Source organism: Mastomys coucha, unplaced genomic scaffold (genome assembly GCF_008632895.1).
Source record: "Mastomys coucha isolate ucsf_1 unplaced genomic scaffold, UCSF_Mcou_1 pScaffold14, whole genome shotgun sequence".
Lineage (NCBI taxonomy): Eukaryota > Metazoa > Chordata > Mammalia > Rodentia > Muridae > Mastomys > Mastomys coucha.
The window spans coordinates 20,889,556-20,910,670 of NW_022196896.1; the positions used below are offsets into that span (position 1 = coordinate 20,889,556).

Consider the following 21,115-nt stretch of genomic DNA (forward strand, 5'->3'; position numbering starts at 1 on the left):
AAAAAAAAAAAAAAGATGGGTACCGGGCATGGTGGCGCATGCCTTTGATCCCAGCACTTGGGAGGCAGAGGCAGACAGATTTCTGAGTTCAAGGCCAGCCTGATCTACAGAGTGAGTTCCAGGACAGTCAGGGCTACACAGAGAAACCCTGTCTCAAAAAAAAAAAAAAAAAAAAAAAAAAAAAAAAAAAAAAAAAAGATGGATTCACAGAAGTACATCTACATAATTTATATAAAACACAGTGGGAATTGAATCAATCAGCTAGTGGATGGGAGACTTTGGTCTTTACCCTTAATGCAGTTTCAGGATTTTGGACACTATGACTGTAATATTTACTTAGTAAGAAAGAAACACATGGGCTGGAGAGATGGCTCAGCGGTTAAGAGCACCGACTGCTCTTCCAAAGGTCCTGAGATCAAATCCCAGCAACCACATGGTGTTTCACAACCATCCATAACAAGTTCTGATGCCCTCTTCTGGAGTGTCTGAAGACAGCTACAGTGTACTTACAATAAATAAATAAATCTTTAATAAAAACACATTTAAAATAAGGGGAAAACATAATATATAGTCCCTCAGAGACAATGTTACCGCACAAAAGGAATGGAGTTTGCTTGCTTTATTTAGTAAACTGAAGCCTTAAAGCATTTATAATTTCTATGTACTATATTCACATAGCTCAGTTGGTCTGGAGTAGAAATGTGTTTCTATAGCTTCCTTTAAAAGGTTCAATTATCTTCTTTTTACATTAGGATTATATCTGCAAAGAAAAAAATCGTTAAAGGACATTTTAGTAGAGATCCCATTAGTAGGCTGTCAACCTGCATTCCTCACTCTAGCAGACCACAGTAAAACTAAAACAATAGCATACAAACTTAGTGTGGATTTGAAGAGATCCCATATAAATATTTCCCCCAAAAGAAATATATGCTTTGTACAAAAAGCTTAGTGGCTCTAAAATATAATTACTGCTTTATAAGATTTTCTTTTATAGAAACTTGGCAGTCAGATATCTCACTGATTTTTCTTGTACTCATGAAAAGTCAGTATTGTCACCATTCTTAAGAGTGACTTACACTGTCAACTATCAAGTCAATTAAATTGCAAAACTGCTTGCAAACAGATTGGAGGGTTGGGGTGGCAAGATGGCTCAGCAGGTAAAAGTCCTTGCTGCTGAGCCTGATGAAAACGGACCCCTGAAAGTTGTCCTCTGAACTGCACACACTCACTATGGCATGCATGCTTCAATACACTCATGCACAAATGCAGGTATAGATAAATGTGTGCACATATACACACAGTAAATGTGTTTTAAAAAAAGATTAAGGCATCCTATATTTTAGGTTGAGAAAAAATGGTACTCTGTTTTTGCCAGTGTCTACCTGATTTGGTAGTTCATTAGTATTTGAGAGGTAACCATTCCAAGGTTTATTGGGTTTCTAGAAGTCTTAAAATGTATTAAATTATAAAATTTTTTGTTTGTTTTTTTTGAGACAGGGTTTCTCTGTATAGCCCTGGCTGTCCTGGAACTCACTCTGTAGACCAGGCTGGCCTCGAATTCAGAAATCTGCCTGCTTCTGACTCCCAAGCGCTGGGATTAAAGGCATGGGCCACCACTACCCAGCAATTATAAGTTCTTAACAACTTTATAAAACCTGCCATAAAGCAAGCAAAACCAGTTTTAGATCTCTCATCTAATCTTTCATTTCATCCATTTGTCAAATTAGAACTAGACTGGTCTCTTGACTGATTTCAAACTCTGTTCTTTTAATTCTCCTATAACAAAAACCTCACGGATTGATAATTGAAATACTTTTGGATCCTTCCCTTGCCTGAAGGATACCATGCAAAATTTAAATATCTCATGATAAAACTGAGTCAACCTTAAACCTATAGCCAGGAAATTTAATCAGTGTTCAAGTAATAAAAATATATGAGTTAAAAATCAAACATTCTTTATGTGAAAGTTCTGTGTGTCTTATATGGACAGAAGAAACAAATATATGATTGTCATGAATACAACTAAATTATATCTACATTTCTCAAATGGCCTGGGAAGAGAAAAGTAAAATCTTACCTAAACAAATCATCAGCAAGAGATTCTTCTTTTGCTTGTTGTTTCTGTACCTGTCAAAGTTCACATAATGTGACTAATTTACTCAGCAGCAAATATCTGCAGATTGCCATACGCAAGCTGTCACTCGTCAGCAAATGTTCTGTAATCTTCCCATTCAGCCGACCCCTCTATTTTCACTTTGTGCTAAGATTACTGCAAGACTGTAGTTAAGTAACTGTCTAGCCAATTTCAAAGACAATCAACACGGATACGTAGTCTACTGAGTTTGTAGTCTTTTTGGCAGAAAGTTCAGTGCTCTGGGCTCAAGAAAGATGATGGAACATGGGCTTCATTGAAACTGGGGATTTAGAAACAGCTAGATGGTTCTGTGAGTAGGGCTGCATGCTGACAAGCCTGATGATCTGAGTTCTATACCCAGGTCTATATGATAGAGGGAGAGAACAGACTCCAAAAGTCTGAACTCTGGCCTCCATGCACATACAATAGTATGGAAGTACATGTATAAACACATAGAAACATGCAAACCCCACAAAATTAAACTTTGTAATTAAGGATTTAAAGAGAGACTTGTCTAACTTGCTCTGAGTCATAGTTATCGCCCAGCATTCCAGTGACCATGAGCTTGAAAGCGCAATATCATGTCATCTTCAATCACAGCAGAATGACAAGCAAAAGATCTCCCTTCTTCTTGCTTCTAAATCAGGATGGAGAAGTTTTTGGCCACAATAATTTTCAACAGACCTCACCAAGCTCCTAAAACAGCAGTTAGGATTAGGGAAAAGCCTCTGCTGAAAGCTCCTTTGTCAAGTCCAGTGTGACCCTGACACATGCCATTCAGTACTCTTCCATAACTCCTTAAGTCATTTGCAAACCTCCTTAGGTCTGGCTCTTAATTGTGCTGGCCTCCTAACCACTTCGTGCCCCTCCTCATGGACCCTGCCTGTGTGCTTGTTTTCTTCGTCAGAACAGAACCACAGACTTGTCTCTTAAATATGCAAATCTTACTGGTTTTGTTTCTATTTCTCCCTCTGCCCAGAAAGACACCCTCCATTTGTTTTTCACATCTAGTCACTTTCAAGGTCAACTTTTTCAGTATTTACTACAGTAGTGTCTACTATGGTCAGGCAACGCAGAGTTAAAGATTATGTCTGATCCACAGAAATAGACAATATTGCCAATTCAAGGAAACTTTAAGAACTGGCCCAGTGATTAGGAAAGTTAAGATGGGTTTGTAGCATGAGTAGAAGGTCCAACAAAGAACAAAAGTGCAGACAACTGATGGGAGGAAGTGGGGATGAGCCTAGGGCAAGAAGTCACTGTGCGGTGTGCTCAGTGTGTGCCACAGCTGGACACATGCCCAAACCACTGTGGAACAAACCCAGTGTCTGACAGTATGCACCAACGCACATGAAGCACCCTAACTCCTAGAGAAACGAACAGAAGATGGGAAAGGTCGGCAGCTGAGCCATCATTTAACTCCCCTCAAGCATCCAGGGAGCTGGGGTACGTTTGGTGCGTCTTCCTTCTCCTTGGTCTTTCCCTTACTCCTAATTTGCCTCTACCTCTGCCTCTCACCCTCCTCAACAAAGAGCAACTGGATTATTTTTCACTTGATGTTCCAACAGGTGTTTCCTAGACTTTAGATTTCACCTTCTTCATTATTTTATGTACTGCCATAAAAGAATGTGCATTCATAAAACATTTGTACATGTAAAACAAATAAAAAAAAACAGATAAAGTATTAGACTCATTGACAAAACTATCTGCAGAAAATAGGAAGTTAGAAAAACAAAACAGCCTTTCAGCAAGGAAAAGATCCACATCTTTAGAACTCTGTGGCTGGATGTAGACAGTGTTAAAGACAGAAACAGTAAACTGAATGATAACCCGGAGGAACTACCAAAATTATAGTAAAACAAACAAACAAAAAATTAAACTTGATAAAATTGTACTGGGCATTCCAGAAGGACACTATAGAGAAAACAGGAAAATGGCAGAGCTCAGGAAATAGCAAGGGGATGTAGAGTTGGTGGAGGGCAGCTCCAGGTCGGAAGCCCCTCGCTCCCACATGGTCTTTGTGGACGAGCTTCCACTGCCCTGCGGCCATCTCTCTCAGCGCCAAGCTTTCTTACATTTTTCTTGGCTTCAGTCTTTCTTTTCCTTTTACATCAGGAACTACAATTAATCTACTCAGATCCCACTTGCATTTTAACTAACAAAAATCCGTAATTCTCTTAAAATAAATATGGAAAAATAGGGAGTAATCTTAATATTCTCAAATGAGATAATTTTCCTAAATGGATGAACTAAAGCCACTTAAGTTTGCTTGTAAGATGAATTTACTTGGGACCGGGGTGGGGGGTGGCTCTGTGGATGAAGGGCATGCTGTGTGAGTATGACAGCCTGAAAGCCCTGGCCCCACGTAAGAACTGGGTACGCACAGTCACCTTTGCACTAGGGGAAAGACAAAGGCAGTGGACGGCTGAGCAGCCGGTACTCCAGCTTCAGTGAGAGACCCTGTCTCAGAAATAGACAGAGACATACAAAAAAGGGTAATAAAAGACTCCTGAAATCAACCTCTGGTGCATAGGTGCCCCCCGCATATTTACACATTCGTACATACCACCCACAGTAACGAGTCACGAAGGCTGAAGTGCAATCCCAGGCGTGTGGGCATCACTTCCTACTCACCTCCATTTCATGTTTCAACCACTCTTCTAGTTCAGTATTCTTTCGAGCATGGTGACCTACTAAGTCTGATCCTCCAATGATGTGTGGAAGCTTTCCTGCTCCAGGAAACACAGCCTACAAAAGAGGAAGCAGTGAGGGCAAGCATATGCACAAAGCAAGATAACTATTGTTTTTTTAAAGAAATAAAATACTAACAGTGGAAATTGTGCATAAATGTCTAAGGTGTGTATAGTCTATTAGTGAAAATGAGACACAGATGCCTGCCCCACACCCAGGCATTTCCACCCTTTTCTGCTATTACTGTATCTAGAGCTAGATACGTTGCTAGGACTTACACACAAATGAAAAACTTAGAAGTTTTAATTGTAGGTTTTATTTTTAAATTGCTTTAATTCATTAGCCAGCAATCAAAGTAACCCAAGGAAAACAAACCATAGTTTAAGACATTGTATCTTATGCTATGTTTTTCAAAGTTCAACCTATAATCTCAGCACTGGAACGGCTGGGGCAAGAACACTACACAGTTCAAACAAGTCTGGGGACATTCGAGTTCCAGACAAGCTCATACTTCATGGAAGACTCTACCACAAAAAGAAAAAATGGGGCTGGCTCTGAGGGTAAAAGTGCCTGCCATCAAGCTTGCCACCCAAAGTTCAATTTTCATGACTCATACAGTTGAGGAAGAGACATGACTCTCACATGTTGTCCTGTGACCTCCAGACATACATGCTGTGGCATGTGTATACCCTTACACACAAAATAAATAAGCAAACAAACAAACAAACAAACAACCCTACATGAATGTTTTAAAATAAAATGAGCAAGAGTGTCAGAACTCAGCCCAGCTGGCAGAGTGTCTGCTTAGCATGCGTGAAGGGCTGAGTTAGATCCCAGCACTGCAAGGTGCATTCCTGGAACCCCAATACCCAGGACATGGTGGAGACAGGAGGATCAGAAGTTCCAGGTATAAGTGTGTAAATGTGTCTGAGCATGTGTGCACACATGTGCACATGCTCATGTATTATTATTTTTTTAATGAAATTACTCTACCCTAAGGGTAAAAATGTTCCCTCCAAGAGCCATACAGTAACAAAAACCCCAGTACCAGACATGAGAAATCTTTTGAGTTGCTGGTCAGAGAAATCCACAGCAACTCTCAAAATAATATAGACCATTGCCGTAGCCCTTGCTTGCCTCCCAGAAGTTGAAGCCAAGTCCCTATTGTGGGAAACAATACTCAGAACACAAGAGTTGGAAGAATCGAGCTGTATCTGACCTGGAAGCCTCCTTTCTGAAACCTAGCTATCACAGTGCCAAGTAGGAGTGCCACTAAAGGGACTCAGTAGTTTGTATTTATTTATTAATTTCTGTGTGGATAACAATAATAATGAATGAAAGAAAAAGAGGCTCTGACTAACAAGGAGTGGGAAAAAGTGGTAGGACTTGGGGGAATAAAAGGAAGGGGAAGTGATGTAAATACAGTGCACACATCAGGTCTGACAGTGACAGAGGGAAGTGATGTAATACAGTACACACATCAGGTCTAATGATAGTGACAAAAGAGGGAAGTGATGTAATACAGTGCACACATCAGGTCTGACAGTGACAGAGAGGAAAATGATGTGATACAGTGTGTACATCGGGTCTGATAGTGACAGAGGGAAATGATGTAATACAGTGCACATATTAGGTCTAATGATAGTGACAGAGGGAGTGATATAATTGCACACATCAGGTCCGACAGTGACAGAGTAGACAGTTCCACTTATACTATCCCAACCATGAAATTTCACTACTGAATTTGACTATTTACTTTAACTCTCTTATCCTGAGAGTGAAGAATGCATTCAGGTAGCCACAGATCAACATTAGAACCAGTATGACTCTGTCCTTAGTGATAAGCCTAATTAAGTACACTTCCTTCTAAATGTCCTAGGTTTATTAATAGTTTGTGTTGTCTTTTAGTAATTTTTTTCCTTAACTGTTTGGAACAGAAGAAATAGAATAGGTTTTCAAAGTACTGCCTTTAGAGGCTGGCCAGGTGCTTCATTAGATAAAGGCACTTGCCATCAATCTTGACAATCAAGACTTTATACTCTAGAACTTACACTGTGGAAGAAAAGGACGGATTCCTGCAAGCTCTCTCTAACCTCCACATAACACACAACAAAAAACAAATGAACTTAAAATGCAAAATAAAAAACAAAAAACTCCCATGAACTACTCCTTTTATTTGCATTTAGTGCCAGTGTTGTCTCTAACAACAATCCAAACACTGCCCTCTGGAGACCCAGTTAATAAAGACACTTACCTTCTTGAATTTCTTGAAATTCTTCAGTGGACCACAATCATTTACACACAGATTTCTAGAAGCGTGGTTACTGACGACCAATGACCTAAATTCAGTCAGCAGCAGTTTTCCTGGAAGCTCCTCACTGCTGTCCTGAACTTCACTTTTCTTAAGTGGAGATTAAATACATAGATAAGATCAGAAGGGAAGGGAAATCTACTCGTCATTTAGAGATCTACAGAAAGTCCAAATACCCAAGGGAAAGCAGAGTTGTTTCTGGCACCTGAACTCTGCGTTTGGATCAGTCATATCTATCTCAAAACCAGAAAATGACTCAGGAACTCTACAGTCTTGAAAACATCTTTAGCATGTCCACCTACAAGACTGTAATTTGTAGAGTGTTTTTCACCTCGAGGCTTGGGTAGTTCCTCAGTACGCTTCCTTTTTATAGATATTCTCCTATATATGTCATCGCAGTCACTCTGCTTCTTTCCATTAAGACTGTGTGCCATGGCTATTAAATATTCCATTCTATAGATCTCCACCCACTATATTTCTATTTTTAACACATCGAGAATCGGGTCACACTTGATCATTAACTGATAATCTGTTCAGCGAGGTTCTGTGCTTATGTAATTTACTACTATCACATTGGTAGTAGGTGCCATTTTATACTGTTAAAATCTGCTCTATGATATTGAAACACATTCTTAACAAATGTGATTACAGAATGCAGAATTATAATGCATATTTCCTGATTTATATTTTTATGAAGATTTTTCATTTTCTGCTTATGTTATATTCATTTTATATTATAAAAAGTGATGTCAGACAAAAAGCAAATCTGACTGAGTTTGTTGAGTTCAAAATGGCTCATAAGGCAGCGGAAACTACATGCAAAGCACTTGACCTAGGAACACATGAACATATAATGAAATAGCATGCAGTGATGGTTCAAGAGGTCTGGCAAAAGAGGCAGAAACTTTGAAAACGAGGAATGTGGTGGCAGCCATCAGAAAGCATGACCAAGAAGTTAGCAGCTGTAAGAAGATCATCTTACAACTACAAGAAAAGTTACTGACTGGGACCATGGGGACCATTCAACTGTTGTTCAGTGTCTGGAGCAAACTGGAAAGGTGAAAAGGGGTGCCTTGTAAGCTGAGCAATAATAATGATGGTGATGATGATGACAAGAAGTAAATAATACACCAGCTTGAATATCATCTTCTCTTATCAAAACAGCAAGCCACTTCACTGGATGACTGAGAAGCTCCAGAGCATTCACCAAAACCATGTTGCAGGCTGGGTGCTGCTGGCCTGACCCAGTACAGCTTTTCAACTAATTCCTAGTAAAACCACTGCATAAGAAAAGTATGCACAGCAAACTGATGAGATGTGCCCAAAGCTACAATGGTTACGGCTAGCACTGAATGACAGAAAGGTCCCAATTTTCCTTGACAACATCTAACTGCACACTACACAATCAACACTTCCAAAGTTGAAACGAATTGGGCTGGGAAGTCTTGCCCCACTCTCCCATGTTCTTGCCAGCTGATCATCACTGCTTTAGGCATCTCGCCACCTTTTTACAGGGAAACACTTACCATAAGCAGACAGTGCTTTTCAAGAGTTCCTTGAATTTGGGTTTTTATGCTAAAGGAAAAAACTCATTTCTCATCGGTAAAAATGTACTTATTATAAAAGTTCCAATTCTGATTAACAAGGATGTGTTAGTGCTTAGTGATGACTATAATGACTTAAAATTCACAGCCTGGATCTGCAATTCTTTTTACTTCTAAGCTAATCCTTATCTAATCTAATTCACCCTGATACTTACACATCAACACTGACCATCCTAATTATTTTTTTCTTTTCTGGAGAAAGAGTCTCACTATAAAATCATGACTAACCCAAAATTTGCTATGTAGACTAGGCTTGATTAGAACTCATAGATCTCCACCCACTTCTACCTTACTAGGACTAAAGGCATAGGCCACACCCAGTTATTAATTCTTTTAATTGATGAACTATATAATTTATATCTGAGTACAGATAGAAAGAACAGAAAAGAAAAGCCCCCCTAGAAGCTCATCTGATGATAACAAATGTAATTAGAACCTTGCCTAAGTGGAAGTGGCGTAATCCTTTTGGAACTTACAGGTATCACATATCCATTACTGTATTTGATATAAACAATACCCTGCTGGAAAAGCTTCAGTTGTTTTATAAACAACTTTCCTTTAAAAAAACCATTTGCTCACGACTATATCCATGCAGTACAGAGAAAGGGGTTAAGCCTAAGATTCTCTACACTCTTTAATGTCTCATGGCTGTAGCATAATCTATTTCTAGAATAGGCAAACCCCTAAATGGGCCAGAATTATAAAAAGAAATGTAAACTTTCAGAAATTTATATGATAATCACTTTAAGTCAAATATGTGAAAGAATAAAATAAGAATTTCCTTACAGCTATTTCATGTTTTGTTGACCATGATTCTGTCTGAAGCTCATCTTTCTTTTCTGGTTCATCTTCTTGCTAAAAAATAAAAAACACTGTTCATAGGAGTTGTAAATAACCCTTTAAAAACCTCAAAAACAATCATGGTGTGACCCTGGAAACAAAAGTAAATTATATCCAACAAAATGTAAACACAATATAAAGTTATAAAATCATAACCAGAAAATTACATTAACAGTTAATCTATATTGTAAAAGAAAATTATAAAGAAGACGTTCTATCTGGCTGGGACGGGACGGTAGACTATCAATAAGCTGCTGATCAACCTTCCTTTATAAGCATTTACAAAGATAAATCCTCGAAATGGTTTAAGAAGATGAAATGAAGAATAATCTTACACTGAAAAAGGTTGGTTAACTATACCATTCCTATATGTGAAGCTATAGTATAATCATGCTGTCCAAGTTACTGGGAAAATCAACAGAAGGGCTCACAGATCCTCTCTATACCATTTCTTTCATATACAAGAGAGTTGGCAATCACCTTAAAATTACAAGGTGAGGTTTTTTTGTTTTTTGTTTTTGCGCATTTGTTTTTAGAGACAGGTCGTATTGTGCAGGCCTGCCTGGCTGGGGACTTACTAAGTAAGCACACCAGGCTAGTCTCAGATTCCCAAGCTATGCCTGCCTCTGCCTCCTGAGTACCAGAGAAATAAAATGACCTTAATACTTTTTGAAACTTTTTTTGAAAAGATTCTTACTAAAAACAAGTTAGTTCTAGAATATAGTGATCCATTTTTAAATAGATCCTAACTTGTTTATTTTCTCTTAACTCCTACACTTTATTTATAATGTCATTGTTAGATCCAAAGGGAACCCCCTCCCACCCCCAACCACAGCGTAATGTCTCAAGATAAGAATCTGGGCTCAGCTCAGGCTGGACTATAGTATAGGTGAGCATATAAAGCTCAAAGGCAGCGTTCCTCAGGAGCTTGTGAAATGGATTTCTGTCTGCCAAAAAAAGAGCCACTTACGTATATGCTCCTACTGGAGATGGGCAGATGGGGCATCTAGTTACATAGCAAAGTGCCATGGTAACCTTGAGGCTCCTCTGGTCCCTATTAACTTGTACCTGTTATGTGTACTAAAGCCCCCTAAACTCCTATGATGCTGCAGTTTGCAGGCTTCCCTCGCCTGACCCTACAGCTACCTGTTCTTTATGCTGGGCGAGCGCCCCTCCCCAGTCTCTCTGTGCACCAGAGAGATATCTCTGTCTGCTAGGTTCCTCTCTGCCCTGCAGAGGTAGCCACGCTGCTTTAGACTTCCCCAAATGCCCATGGTTATTCTGTCTGTCATATCTACAAGAACCTTTCCTGACATACGGAGTGCTCAGACCGGTGCTTTGCTGCACCCTTGCTTACATCAGTTTGTTGTAAGCTTCAAGATAGTAAAATACGAATACAATTATACAATGAGATCATATACCACAGTGTCATGGTTTGAATATGCTTGGCCCAGGAAGTGGCACGATTAGAAGGTATGGAGTAGGTGTGTCACACTGTAGGCATGGGCTTTAAGATTCTCATCCTAGCTCCCTGGAAGTCAGTATTCTGCTAGCAGCCTTCAGATGAAGATGTAGAACTCTCAGCTCTGCCTGCACCCTGCCTAAATGGACACTGCCATGCTCCTGCCTTGACGATAATGGACTGAACCTCAAAACCTGTAAGCCAGCCCCGATTAAATGGTGGCCTTTTAAGAGTTGCCTTGGGAGGCTGGAGAGATGGCTCAGCGGTTAAGAGCACTGACTGCTCTTCCAGAGGTCCTGAGTTCAATTCCCAGCAACCACATGGTGGCTCACAACCATCTATCATAGGGTCCAGTCCCCACTTCTGGTGTGTCTGAAGACAGCTGCAGTGTATTCATATATATAAAATAAATAAATAAATCTTAAAAAAAAAAAAGTTGCCTTGGTCATGGTGTCTGTTCACAGTGGTAAAACCCTAACTAAGACACATAGTAACATAATTTTATTGTCTGATTACATTAACATGAATCCTTACATACTAAATGAAAGCCTTTTGCTGTTTCACACAATACTATGCTAGTGTTGTCCATGGTACTCAATTTTTGTCTCCTTCTATCTGGATTCTACCTGTGAGGCAGAGCCAGAGCAAGGGCTTCTGTGACTCCAACTACAAGCACTCTTCTGCAGGTCTGTGCTCACTGCGTGCGGTGGATCACCTAGGACAGAGTTGAAGGAAAAGAAGCCAAGGCCATCTAAAGATCTCAGTCGCAATCACGGCACTCAGGACACGACGGCAGAGCGATGGGAAGTTTAAGATCACCCATCCCTATGCATCTCATTTGAGACCAGCCTTGGGCACGTGAGACCTTGTCTCAGAATAAAGTAAATCATTACTTACAAATTCGCTGTTGCTTTCCAGCACTGCTCCACCATTCAGGGGCCGATTCCTCTCTGCATCTATTCTTGGCTTTTTTCTGATGGTGACATCTGCCTCCTGCTTTTCAACCTTCACTTGAACTGCCAGCTCTGGCTTTGTACTCTTGAGTAAGTCTTCCAATACTTCCTCTTCTGTAGCTAAATCAACTTCTTTTCTTTTTTTTGGTCTAAGATTTTCTGTGGGAAATGGTTTACTGTCAGGACTCTTCCCATTGAGTCTTATGTCTATTTCACCCACAAGTGAGGCGTCAGCTTCCCTGTCTAGAGTCTCATTCTGAGACTGATGCTCCTTGCTTTTACACAGTGAGGGAACAGCAGGCTGTGTTTGTTCTAAAAGAGAACAGGACAGTTCCATTCTTGATGATTTGCATGCGGACAGTTCTGGATTTTCTTCACTCCTTTCCCTTAGGTTTGAAAAGGAAAACAAAGTTGCAATGAGGAATTTTCTTTAATCTGTCATTAGTTAGCATGCAGTTCATGCAACGCATAACCTTCTCCTGACTTTATTAACAATATTACTGAAAATCAGCCTTCCCAGTGGTATGTGCTTCATATTCTTTCTACTGTGTTGATAGAACTAATGGATCCTGTGTTTAAAGCATTTGAAGAGCCCTGTCCTCTCTGCTAATATAGAATCATCCAATAAACTGATATGAGGGAAAAGAGAAATATATAAAAATACTCAGGGCCTGCTGTCAAAAGGCAGCACCTAATTCAGCGGTGTAGGGAATTCATGAGCAATTAAAACCTTTATACATAGGACTATAACCTAATGAGTTAGAGAGCACTGGAGTCAAGAAATCAAGCTAAACAGGCTAAATTTAGAACACACATCAACTGAATTCTGAAAATACTATGTGACCACATTTCTAACAGTCCTCTATACAACAATACATCATTCAATCAAGAAGAACTCAACAGTTTTGCTAACACAAACTTTACAGCAGTCCAGAGGAGTAACACTTGCTTCTCTGCTTTCTAGGTTGTCAAAAATCTAAGTACAGAGCTGGCTGCAAATGACCCGCAGAGGAAAGATTATTCCAGGGAGGCAGAGAGGAAATAATTAAGGATTACAATAAAGTAAACTACCCTTTTTTCCTTATCTTCCGAGATAGTTTATTATAGAAAAAGATGAGAAAGATAACTCCAGAACTTTGGTTTGATTAATCTTTCTTAAAGACAGGCGCACACAAAAACAAAAGCTAAAGTAGGAGGAAGATGAAAAAACTCGAAGTGCACTCTAAATAATGGGCCTAGTGACGAAGAAGTGGGTTTTAAGGACAAAACTGAGATGAATAAGCTCAGAGATAAAACTACCAGACCAGCAAGATAGCTCAGCTGATGAGGGCCACTAATCCTGACTGCAATGGATGGGTTTCTATGTCTACTTGACACAAGCTAGGTTATCACAGAGGAAGGAGACTCACCTGAGGATATACCTCCATGAGATTAAGCTGTAGGGCATTTTCTCAATTAATAATGGGCTAAGGGGAAGGCTCAGCCCATTGTGGGTGGTGCTACCCTGGGCTGGTGGTCCTGAGTTCTATAAAACAGCAGGCTGGGCAAGCCACAGGAAGCAAGCCAGTAAGCAGTACCCCTCCATGGCCTCTGCATCAGCTCCTGCCTCAGGTTCCAGCCCTGCTTGAATTCCTGTTCTGACTTCTTCCAGTGATGGACTATTACCTGGAAGTGTAAACCAAACAAACCCTTTCCTTCTCAACTTGCTTTTTTGATCATGGTGTTTCATCGAAGTGATAGAAAACCTTAATAAGACACTGACAATCTGCAGTGGATCCCAGGACCCACATGATGAAAAGAGAGAACTGACAACTACAAGTTATCTTCTGACCTCCAAAAACGTTCTATCACACATGAGCATGCACACATAGACACACACACACACACATAAAGTGAGTATGCACATGCGCAGACAGACACACACACACACATACACATACACACACATACACACATACACACACACACAGAGAGAGACAAGAGAGGGAGAGAGGGAGAATAATTTCTAAAAACAGAAATACATACTTCCTATAGATACAGTCTGTTTCTTTTTTAACAAAATAGGCTAAAGAAAATACTGCTCTACAATTATCTACCTATTTAACCATGTTTTTCGGAGTCACAGTAGATGGATTATTGACAATATACCTTTTTCTGGTGCATGGCTGGAAGTAGTTTTTGATGGAGTTCTGCTGCTGCTGAGAAGGCCAGTCTCTACTTTTATTTGCAGCAGGAAATTTCGTTGGGGAAAGTTGATAGCTTGGGGCCTTTCCCCTAACCAGTGTATCTAGTACTACATTACTAGCTTTGGAACTTGATTTAGGGGCCGCCTTCACATTGCATGCTTCTTGTGAAAGCTTCCTAGAGTTCTGCTCCACTCCTGGGATCTTTACTTCCTTTGGCTTTTCACTCAAAGGCATACTATAAGGAAGGACAGAAAGGCAAACAATTAGCACAACTGTTATTCACAAAGAGAGCTCTCTAAATGTTCTGATAAATACAACTTCAGAAGAGTAGAAAATAATTCAGCTAACATATTTTCCCATTCCAAGAGAGTAGCACCCTGGCTGTCTAGTGCCTGAAGGGTGGCATCATACTCTTGGCACACAGCCCACAGACTCCCCGCAGCACTCGCCTTCAGGCACTCTTCTAGAAACACTGCCAGATACACTCACGACCTGAATCTAGCATCCTACTGTATACTAAACTAGGTGACAGGCCTGTGCAATTTTTATTTAAACATTTTAAAATTATCTTCATGAAAGAAAGTGTTACAATAAAATTTAGAAAAGCAAGAAAACTTTATTTTTCCAGCATCACACATAGATTGCTATGTGTGCATTTAAATCACTCTTGACAGACTAATATCTGACTATCTAACCAGATGATAGTCTCTACTGTAGAACTCCAGACTACTAGAAAAATATTTTAAACACATACATTGTTTTGTGCAATATGATTGAATGGGCCAAAAAATAAACAAAAATAAAGCTTTTCAAGCAACTACTAAAAATTAACTATTTCTTTTACAAGTTCTGCCCACAATATAGTAGTAAAAATTTATACACAATCTAACATAATGTATTAAATATCTTAATAGGAACATTTTTTATGTAATACTAAAAATAAGACATAAATAAAAACTATCACAGAAAAAAACAAAAACAAAAAAGAAACAGAATTTTTCAAATAAGAGAAACCACAGAAAAAATGACATGTATGGATGAATATTAACTATTTGGATAGCCAAGTTGACTAATACATTATCTCCCAAATTATAAGCAATATTTAATTGTAGGTATTATGTAACGGGGCAAAAACAGTGCGGAAGCTCCTCCCTCCTGTATCCTTACTGAGGCCATTTCAGGGTTAACTAGAATTTGATCTCCTTGATGTAGAATCACATGGCAGATTACCCAGCTCTCCTCTAGGACCCAAGGCCAAGATGCCCCAGCTAATTTATTTTAGCTTCTGGTACACTGTCTGTCTGTGCAACAGTCCCTGCCCCACAGCTGCTGAGCAAGATAAGAGGAGATGGCTTTTGCCTTTAAAAGCCTCCTGGTCTAAATGCTTAGGGCTACACTTAGGTCCAAATACTTAAATGTAGTCCAGGGGCCTGGAAAAAAACTTTTAATTGGCTATAAGCTGTGTCTGTGTGGTCATCTCCGGAGGGCTATCTGTAATAATTATACAAACTAACATATTTATAATGATACATCCAAATTCATGAGGAATACATTCTAAGACCACCAGGTATGTGAGGCCTAAATACAATGATAGTGCCAAATTATATAAATACATATTTTTATGTATATATACCATTAATTTGTAAAGTAGGCTTAGATTAGAGGCTAACTGTAGAAACTACAACGTTAGTAATTACCATGTACTATAATTAAAGTTACATGAGTGTAGCATCTCCCAAACTGTCTCACTGCACTATACCCACCCTTCTTATGATAAGACATAAAACAATCACTACCTGACTGAAGAGCTGGTTTAGACACTGTGAAGTAGCATCAGGCTACTATGTAAAATTACATGAATGTAAGCACTGAAACACTAAGCCAGTCATTCCAAACCACAACAGCTAGTAGTGACCAATAGGTGGGTAGCATAAACAGCAGGGAGCAAGTGAACAAAAAAGTAATAATATACACGTAGGTAAGAGAACATGTCAGTGGGTCCCAGTCTGTGGGTCGTGACCCCTTCAGGGGTTGAATGACCCTTTTACTAGGGTCACCTCAGACTATCAGAAAATACAGATATTTACAGTATGATTCATAGTAGTAACAAAGTTACAGTTATGAAGTGGCAACAAAGATGATTTTATTGCTGGGTTTGGCCACAGTATAAGGAACTGCAGTAAAGGACCACAGCATTAGGAAGGTTGAGAACTGCTGTGCTATGATAGTTCATCATGTTCTTCAGAAGTGTAAGTTAAAACTTAGACATTTCTAGTTTTAGTAATTTTTCCATTCAATACTTTTAGACAATGATGTATTATAGGTAATTAAAAATACATATATGTATGGGCTACTATATTTTAAATTTATTTCATTAGTCACAAATGCTTTTTCTCTTTAAAACATACTTGAAAGACTAATAAAAACTACCCTATGGCAGTAAAAGAACAGCTTACAGACTAACTCAGCTCTGCCACACTACCCCCCTCACTTAGCCACATGCTGTCTACAGCTACTCAGATTCCGCAGTGACAGAATTAAGTATCTATAATGAAGATCAAGACCTCACAGGACCATAACACTTCCTTACTGAAAGAACTACATCCAACAAAGGAATGCTGAGAGTGGGAGAAAGTCTTCCACAGGAAACGAAGAGCACACCAACTGGTCTCCAATACCAAATGGTCAGCCCTGAAAACACGCATACAAGTGTTATTATACAGACTGAGTGGGTTGTGGGTATGCATTTAAGAACACACAAGTGCGCATGTGAGCACACACACACACCAAAGAAAAACAAGAGGCTATGAATTTGGAGGGGGGTGCAGTACAGAAAATATTTGGAGGAAGGAAAGGAAAAAAAGAAAAGAAGAAAAAAAAATTGCTGATCCCTATGAGATATCATTTTCCTGGCATCCCCTCCTCCCAGGCTTTGTCTCAATAAAGACAGCAACTTTTTCTTGAATATGCTCTTCATTGATAAAATAATTACAACAGCATGCTAAGAGATGCTTTACCATGTATCTGCTGGCTCTGATTCTGTGTCAGCCACGTATGTAGTCATATTCAGTGGAGCACTTGGGATTATTTTTCCATTGGCTGGCAGGCCTTGGGAAAGACTTGGTCCTGGAGTCGTTGTTTTTAATTCTGTACATCATGCAAGAAAAGATAAATCACAACTATTATACATAAGATGGAAACAATTATGTAAACCTCAAGCTTACATAACCAGATATATGGACTGCAACAGGAAAGCACTGAGAAGCCAGCAGGACCGTGTCACCCTGGCACTCTGAACATCAAAGCCAGTGGCTCTTGAGGGCTTTGCAAAACATGCACTTACAAACGAATAAAGCACCCAGCTGCCTTGGCCACTTCCAAGAATATTCTGAGCTAGAGAATTCCAACTTAAGGTAAATACTGTTTTTGCTGTGTGTATATACAGCTGAGAGTTAAACAGAAACAGAGGGAAGATGCCACACCTGGGGCCAGGATGCAAGAAGCTCCTGTCACAGGACCAGAGGCTATTTTCATGTTTATTGTTTATGCCCTAAATGATTGACACATTAGACCCCAACCCCATAATAAGCACAACACAAAAGGCAACTGCTACTTCTAAAAAGTTAGACAGGTCTGTAACAGACTGGAATGGACGGCCTCTCCAAGAATGTGGTGATATGTATGTTAGTTTTCTTGTTAAAGGGTGCAGAGTTCATCTTTAGCTTCTAGTCTAAGGATAAACTGGGAATTTTATTCATGAACACAACTCCAGCAAAAGAAGTTATGTGACGTGTAAAACGTCCCAAGCACTTCAAAGTATATGTTCGTGGAACTTGGTCAGCAGGAGAAACAAATGTGCTTCGCTTAGCACATCAGACTACATGCATGCAGCAACAGGTCACAACAGCTTTGAATGGATTATCTGGCTTATAAACTCATATTAGTGTACTAACTTCTTTCTACATTAGTTTCCTTGCCTATACAATGTATAAAACACCTTTTAAAAGATTTTTGTTTCAAGCTCAGTAGTAATGATGCATGTAAGAGTCTTCCAATAGCTTCGGTATGTGCAAAGGCAGCAGTGGTTATTACTACTCAGTGCGACTGATAGTCTCGCTAAGCCTAACTGACTGCTAGTCACTAAGCCCTAAGTGGCTCTCTCCTTCCAAACTTTAATTTCAAATATTCCTTATCTATTTAAACCAAGATTGCAGAACACACTAAATTACTGTGCCCAATTTCACAGGCACTGTTTAGCACACTACAACAGCCCCAAGTATAAGCAGAGAGCACGTTCTCCACCTTGTCTATTAGCCGAGGTCCAAAATCTGCTCATGAAAGCAGGCAAAGAAAAGCTACTAGGAGAAACAAGCATAAAACTCTCTAAAGTACCCTGTCCCTAGGTACAGAACAACTCTTATACCTAAGGCTCAAGGAACACTGTAGAAGAGGAGGCAGAGCAACTGCAAAGGTCAGAGGATCAAGGGTTTGCTAAGATAGTGCATTTTCTAGTAGTGCCAGAAAAATACCCATAGTCTCACCAACATGACTAGACAAGTCGGAGCAGGCTGCTCCCTGTCCAATTAATTTAAATATTATTGCAGCAGGAGGCCTGTGATTGGACGGGAAAAGGGAGGGAGAGCTAAGAGTTGCAGAGACAGGGAACAATTTTGGAGAGGAGAGGAAGCAAATTGAGGCCTACGAACAGGATGATTCAGAATCCGCGTGGTTTTAAACATCCACAGGTAGATATGTTATTATATAGGGGTAGAATAAATGGGGTAACTTGTCTAATCTATGTGGGCAGCTTATACCATTATCAATTTGCCAGAAATTATTTTGTAGGCATCTTGTGAATTGAGAATTTATTGATATATAAATCTGACTGATTAATTATAAGCTTCTAGAGTTTTGTTTTACTGGGTTACTAAAATGTGGGACTGCTGTCCACAGGGCTTTATGGCTGAGAAGGAAATAGTGGCCCCAGAGACAAGCAAATCAGAGCTAGGAGGACACAACTGGTCGCTGCTGGGGCTAGCTAGAGGTGTAGAGACACCCGGGCAGAGAGTAACTGGCAGAGAGGAACGTGCCATATTCTTTAATATTTCCCGCCACACCGGAGTGGTCAGGGGAAAGCCCAGGAGGCCTTGACCCTACATAAAAAACTACAGGCAACTCAGGAATGCTCAGAGTGGGACAGATAGTTTTTTCTACAGAAGAGCACACCAACTAGTTATCCAGTACAAGTGGTCATTCCTGAAAACATACAAGTAAAAATATACTGAGCAGGTAATATTTAGAAATAAGCATACACATCCACACACATGCACACAAGCACACACACATGCATGCACATACCACACCAATTAATGAAAAAGAAGGCCATGAATTTGAAAGAGTGCAAGGAAGGGCATGGGAGGGTTTAGAGGGAAGACAGGGAAGGGGGAATGATGTAATTATATTATAGTCTCAAAATAAAAGAAAAAACTCTTTAAAAATAATAATTATAAATAAATCAACTTATTTCCAAAAGAAAAAAATATGAAAATATATAATAATCCTCAGGTGTTCAGTATTCTTAGACACTGTTTCTCACAGCAGGTATTAAAATATAAGGTGCTCAAGTCCCCGTGTTAAAAATGGCACAGTGGGCTGGAGAGATGGCTCAGCAGTTAAAAGCATTGACTGTTCTTCCTGAAGTCCTGAGTTCAATTCCCAGCAACACGGTGACTCACACCATCTGTAATGGGGATACAATGCCCTCTTCTGGAGTAGCTGAAGACAGCTACCGTGTACTCATATACATAAAATAAACAAATAATTCTTTAAAGAAAGTGGCAAAGTATCTGTATAGCAGATCTTGCTTACATTGTAAATGCTAAGTCAATTGTTGTTGTCCTATTGGCTGGGGAATAATGTCAGAAAAAAACAAGTTAAAATACAAATCGATGCAAAACTCTTTTCCAAAATCAAATGTTATTTTCATATTTCTAAAATGGGGTCTTGCTGTATAGTGTAGGCTGGCTTGGAATTCATATATACTCCAAACTGACCTTAGATTTATGATCCCCCTGCCTCCATACTAAGTATCTTTGAGTAATCTTGACTGGAATGGTAACCTGGTGGAAACCATCGACACAGAGACTCAAATGTAAGAGAGAAACTCTGGCCGCCATCTCCGAGGAGCTCCACAGTAGTTTTCTACTTCAGCCTGCACTTCCGTTCTGGACCCTAAGATCTATCTGCTACACCTGAGCCATGTGACCCTTCTGCCTGGAATTCCACGTCAGACCCCGTGCAGCTGCCTTGCCTGAGCGGTTCAGGTTGCAGGAGACTGTCCTGAGCCTAGTCTGAACCCGCACACTTCTAGTTAGGGTTCCAAAGCCTTGTCGCTTCCTCTTCATCCTCAGCTCTCCTGAACTGCGGTGTGTGCTCTGCTTGTTCACGCTGCCAACCCTGAGCCGTCCTCACTCCATCCACTAGTGAACCTTCAGCAACGAGAGCAGCATCCAGTACTATGTACTGAATGAGGAAATGAATGGATGTATACAGAGGTGGGTATACATAAGTATTACAGTAAAGTACACAAATACATACATATATATACACACACAAATAAAAATTTTGTAAAAATTTAATAAAATGTTTTATTTACCTTTACAAGGCTGGCCCCGCGGATTACAGTAACTCTCTGTAGTCATAAAAATAACAGCCAATCCAACCTCTGCTTCAGGAATAGGTCTGAGACCATTCCTATGAGAATAAAATAGCTTAAATATAGTAGTATATTAAAACTAACAACTTTTAGTAATATAATGTCGAGCTTCATAAATCTAATTTTCTTCCCAAAGAGACACTAAAATTTTACGGTATAAAGAGAAGAATAAGGTCATCCTTGACTACATAGCAAGTTTCAGACCAGCTCTGTCTCAAA

At 39.7% G+C, this 21,115-nt stretch overlaps 1 protein-coding gene across 1 annotated transcript in view; it reads right to left on the bottom strand.

Moving 5' to 3' along the window:
- Positions 1 to 604: 604 nt before the first annotated feature.
- Positions 605 to 21,115, bottom strand: part of Nbn (nibrin) — a 34,392-nt gene continuing 13,881 nt past the window's right edge. Inside the window, exons 8-16 of the mRNA XM_031366551.1 lie at positions 20,837 to 20,934; positions 17,199 to 17,328; positions 14,144 to 14,416; positions 11,940 to 12,381; positions 9,527 to 9,595; positions 7,080 to 7,226; positions 4,769 to 4,882; positions 2,078 to 2,127; positions 605 to 760 (exon numbers count right to left, since the gene is read on the bottom strand). Of these exons, the coding sequence (XP_031222411.1) occupies positions 733 to 760; positions 2,078 to 2,127; positions 4,769 to 4,882; positions 7,080 to 7,226; positions 9,527 to 9,595; positions 11,940 to 12,381; positions 14,144 to 14,416; positions 17,199 to 17,328; positions 20,837 to 20,934 (1,351 nt within the window). The 3' untranslated portion in view covers positions 605 to 732. The remainder of the gene's footprint in view (positions 761 to 2,077; positions 2,128 to 4,768; positions 4,883 to 7,079; positions 7,227 to 9,526; positions 9,596 to 11,939; positions 12,382 to 14,143; positions 14,417 to 17,198; positions 17,329 to 20,836; positions 20,935 to 21,115) is intronic.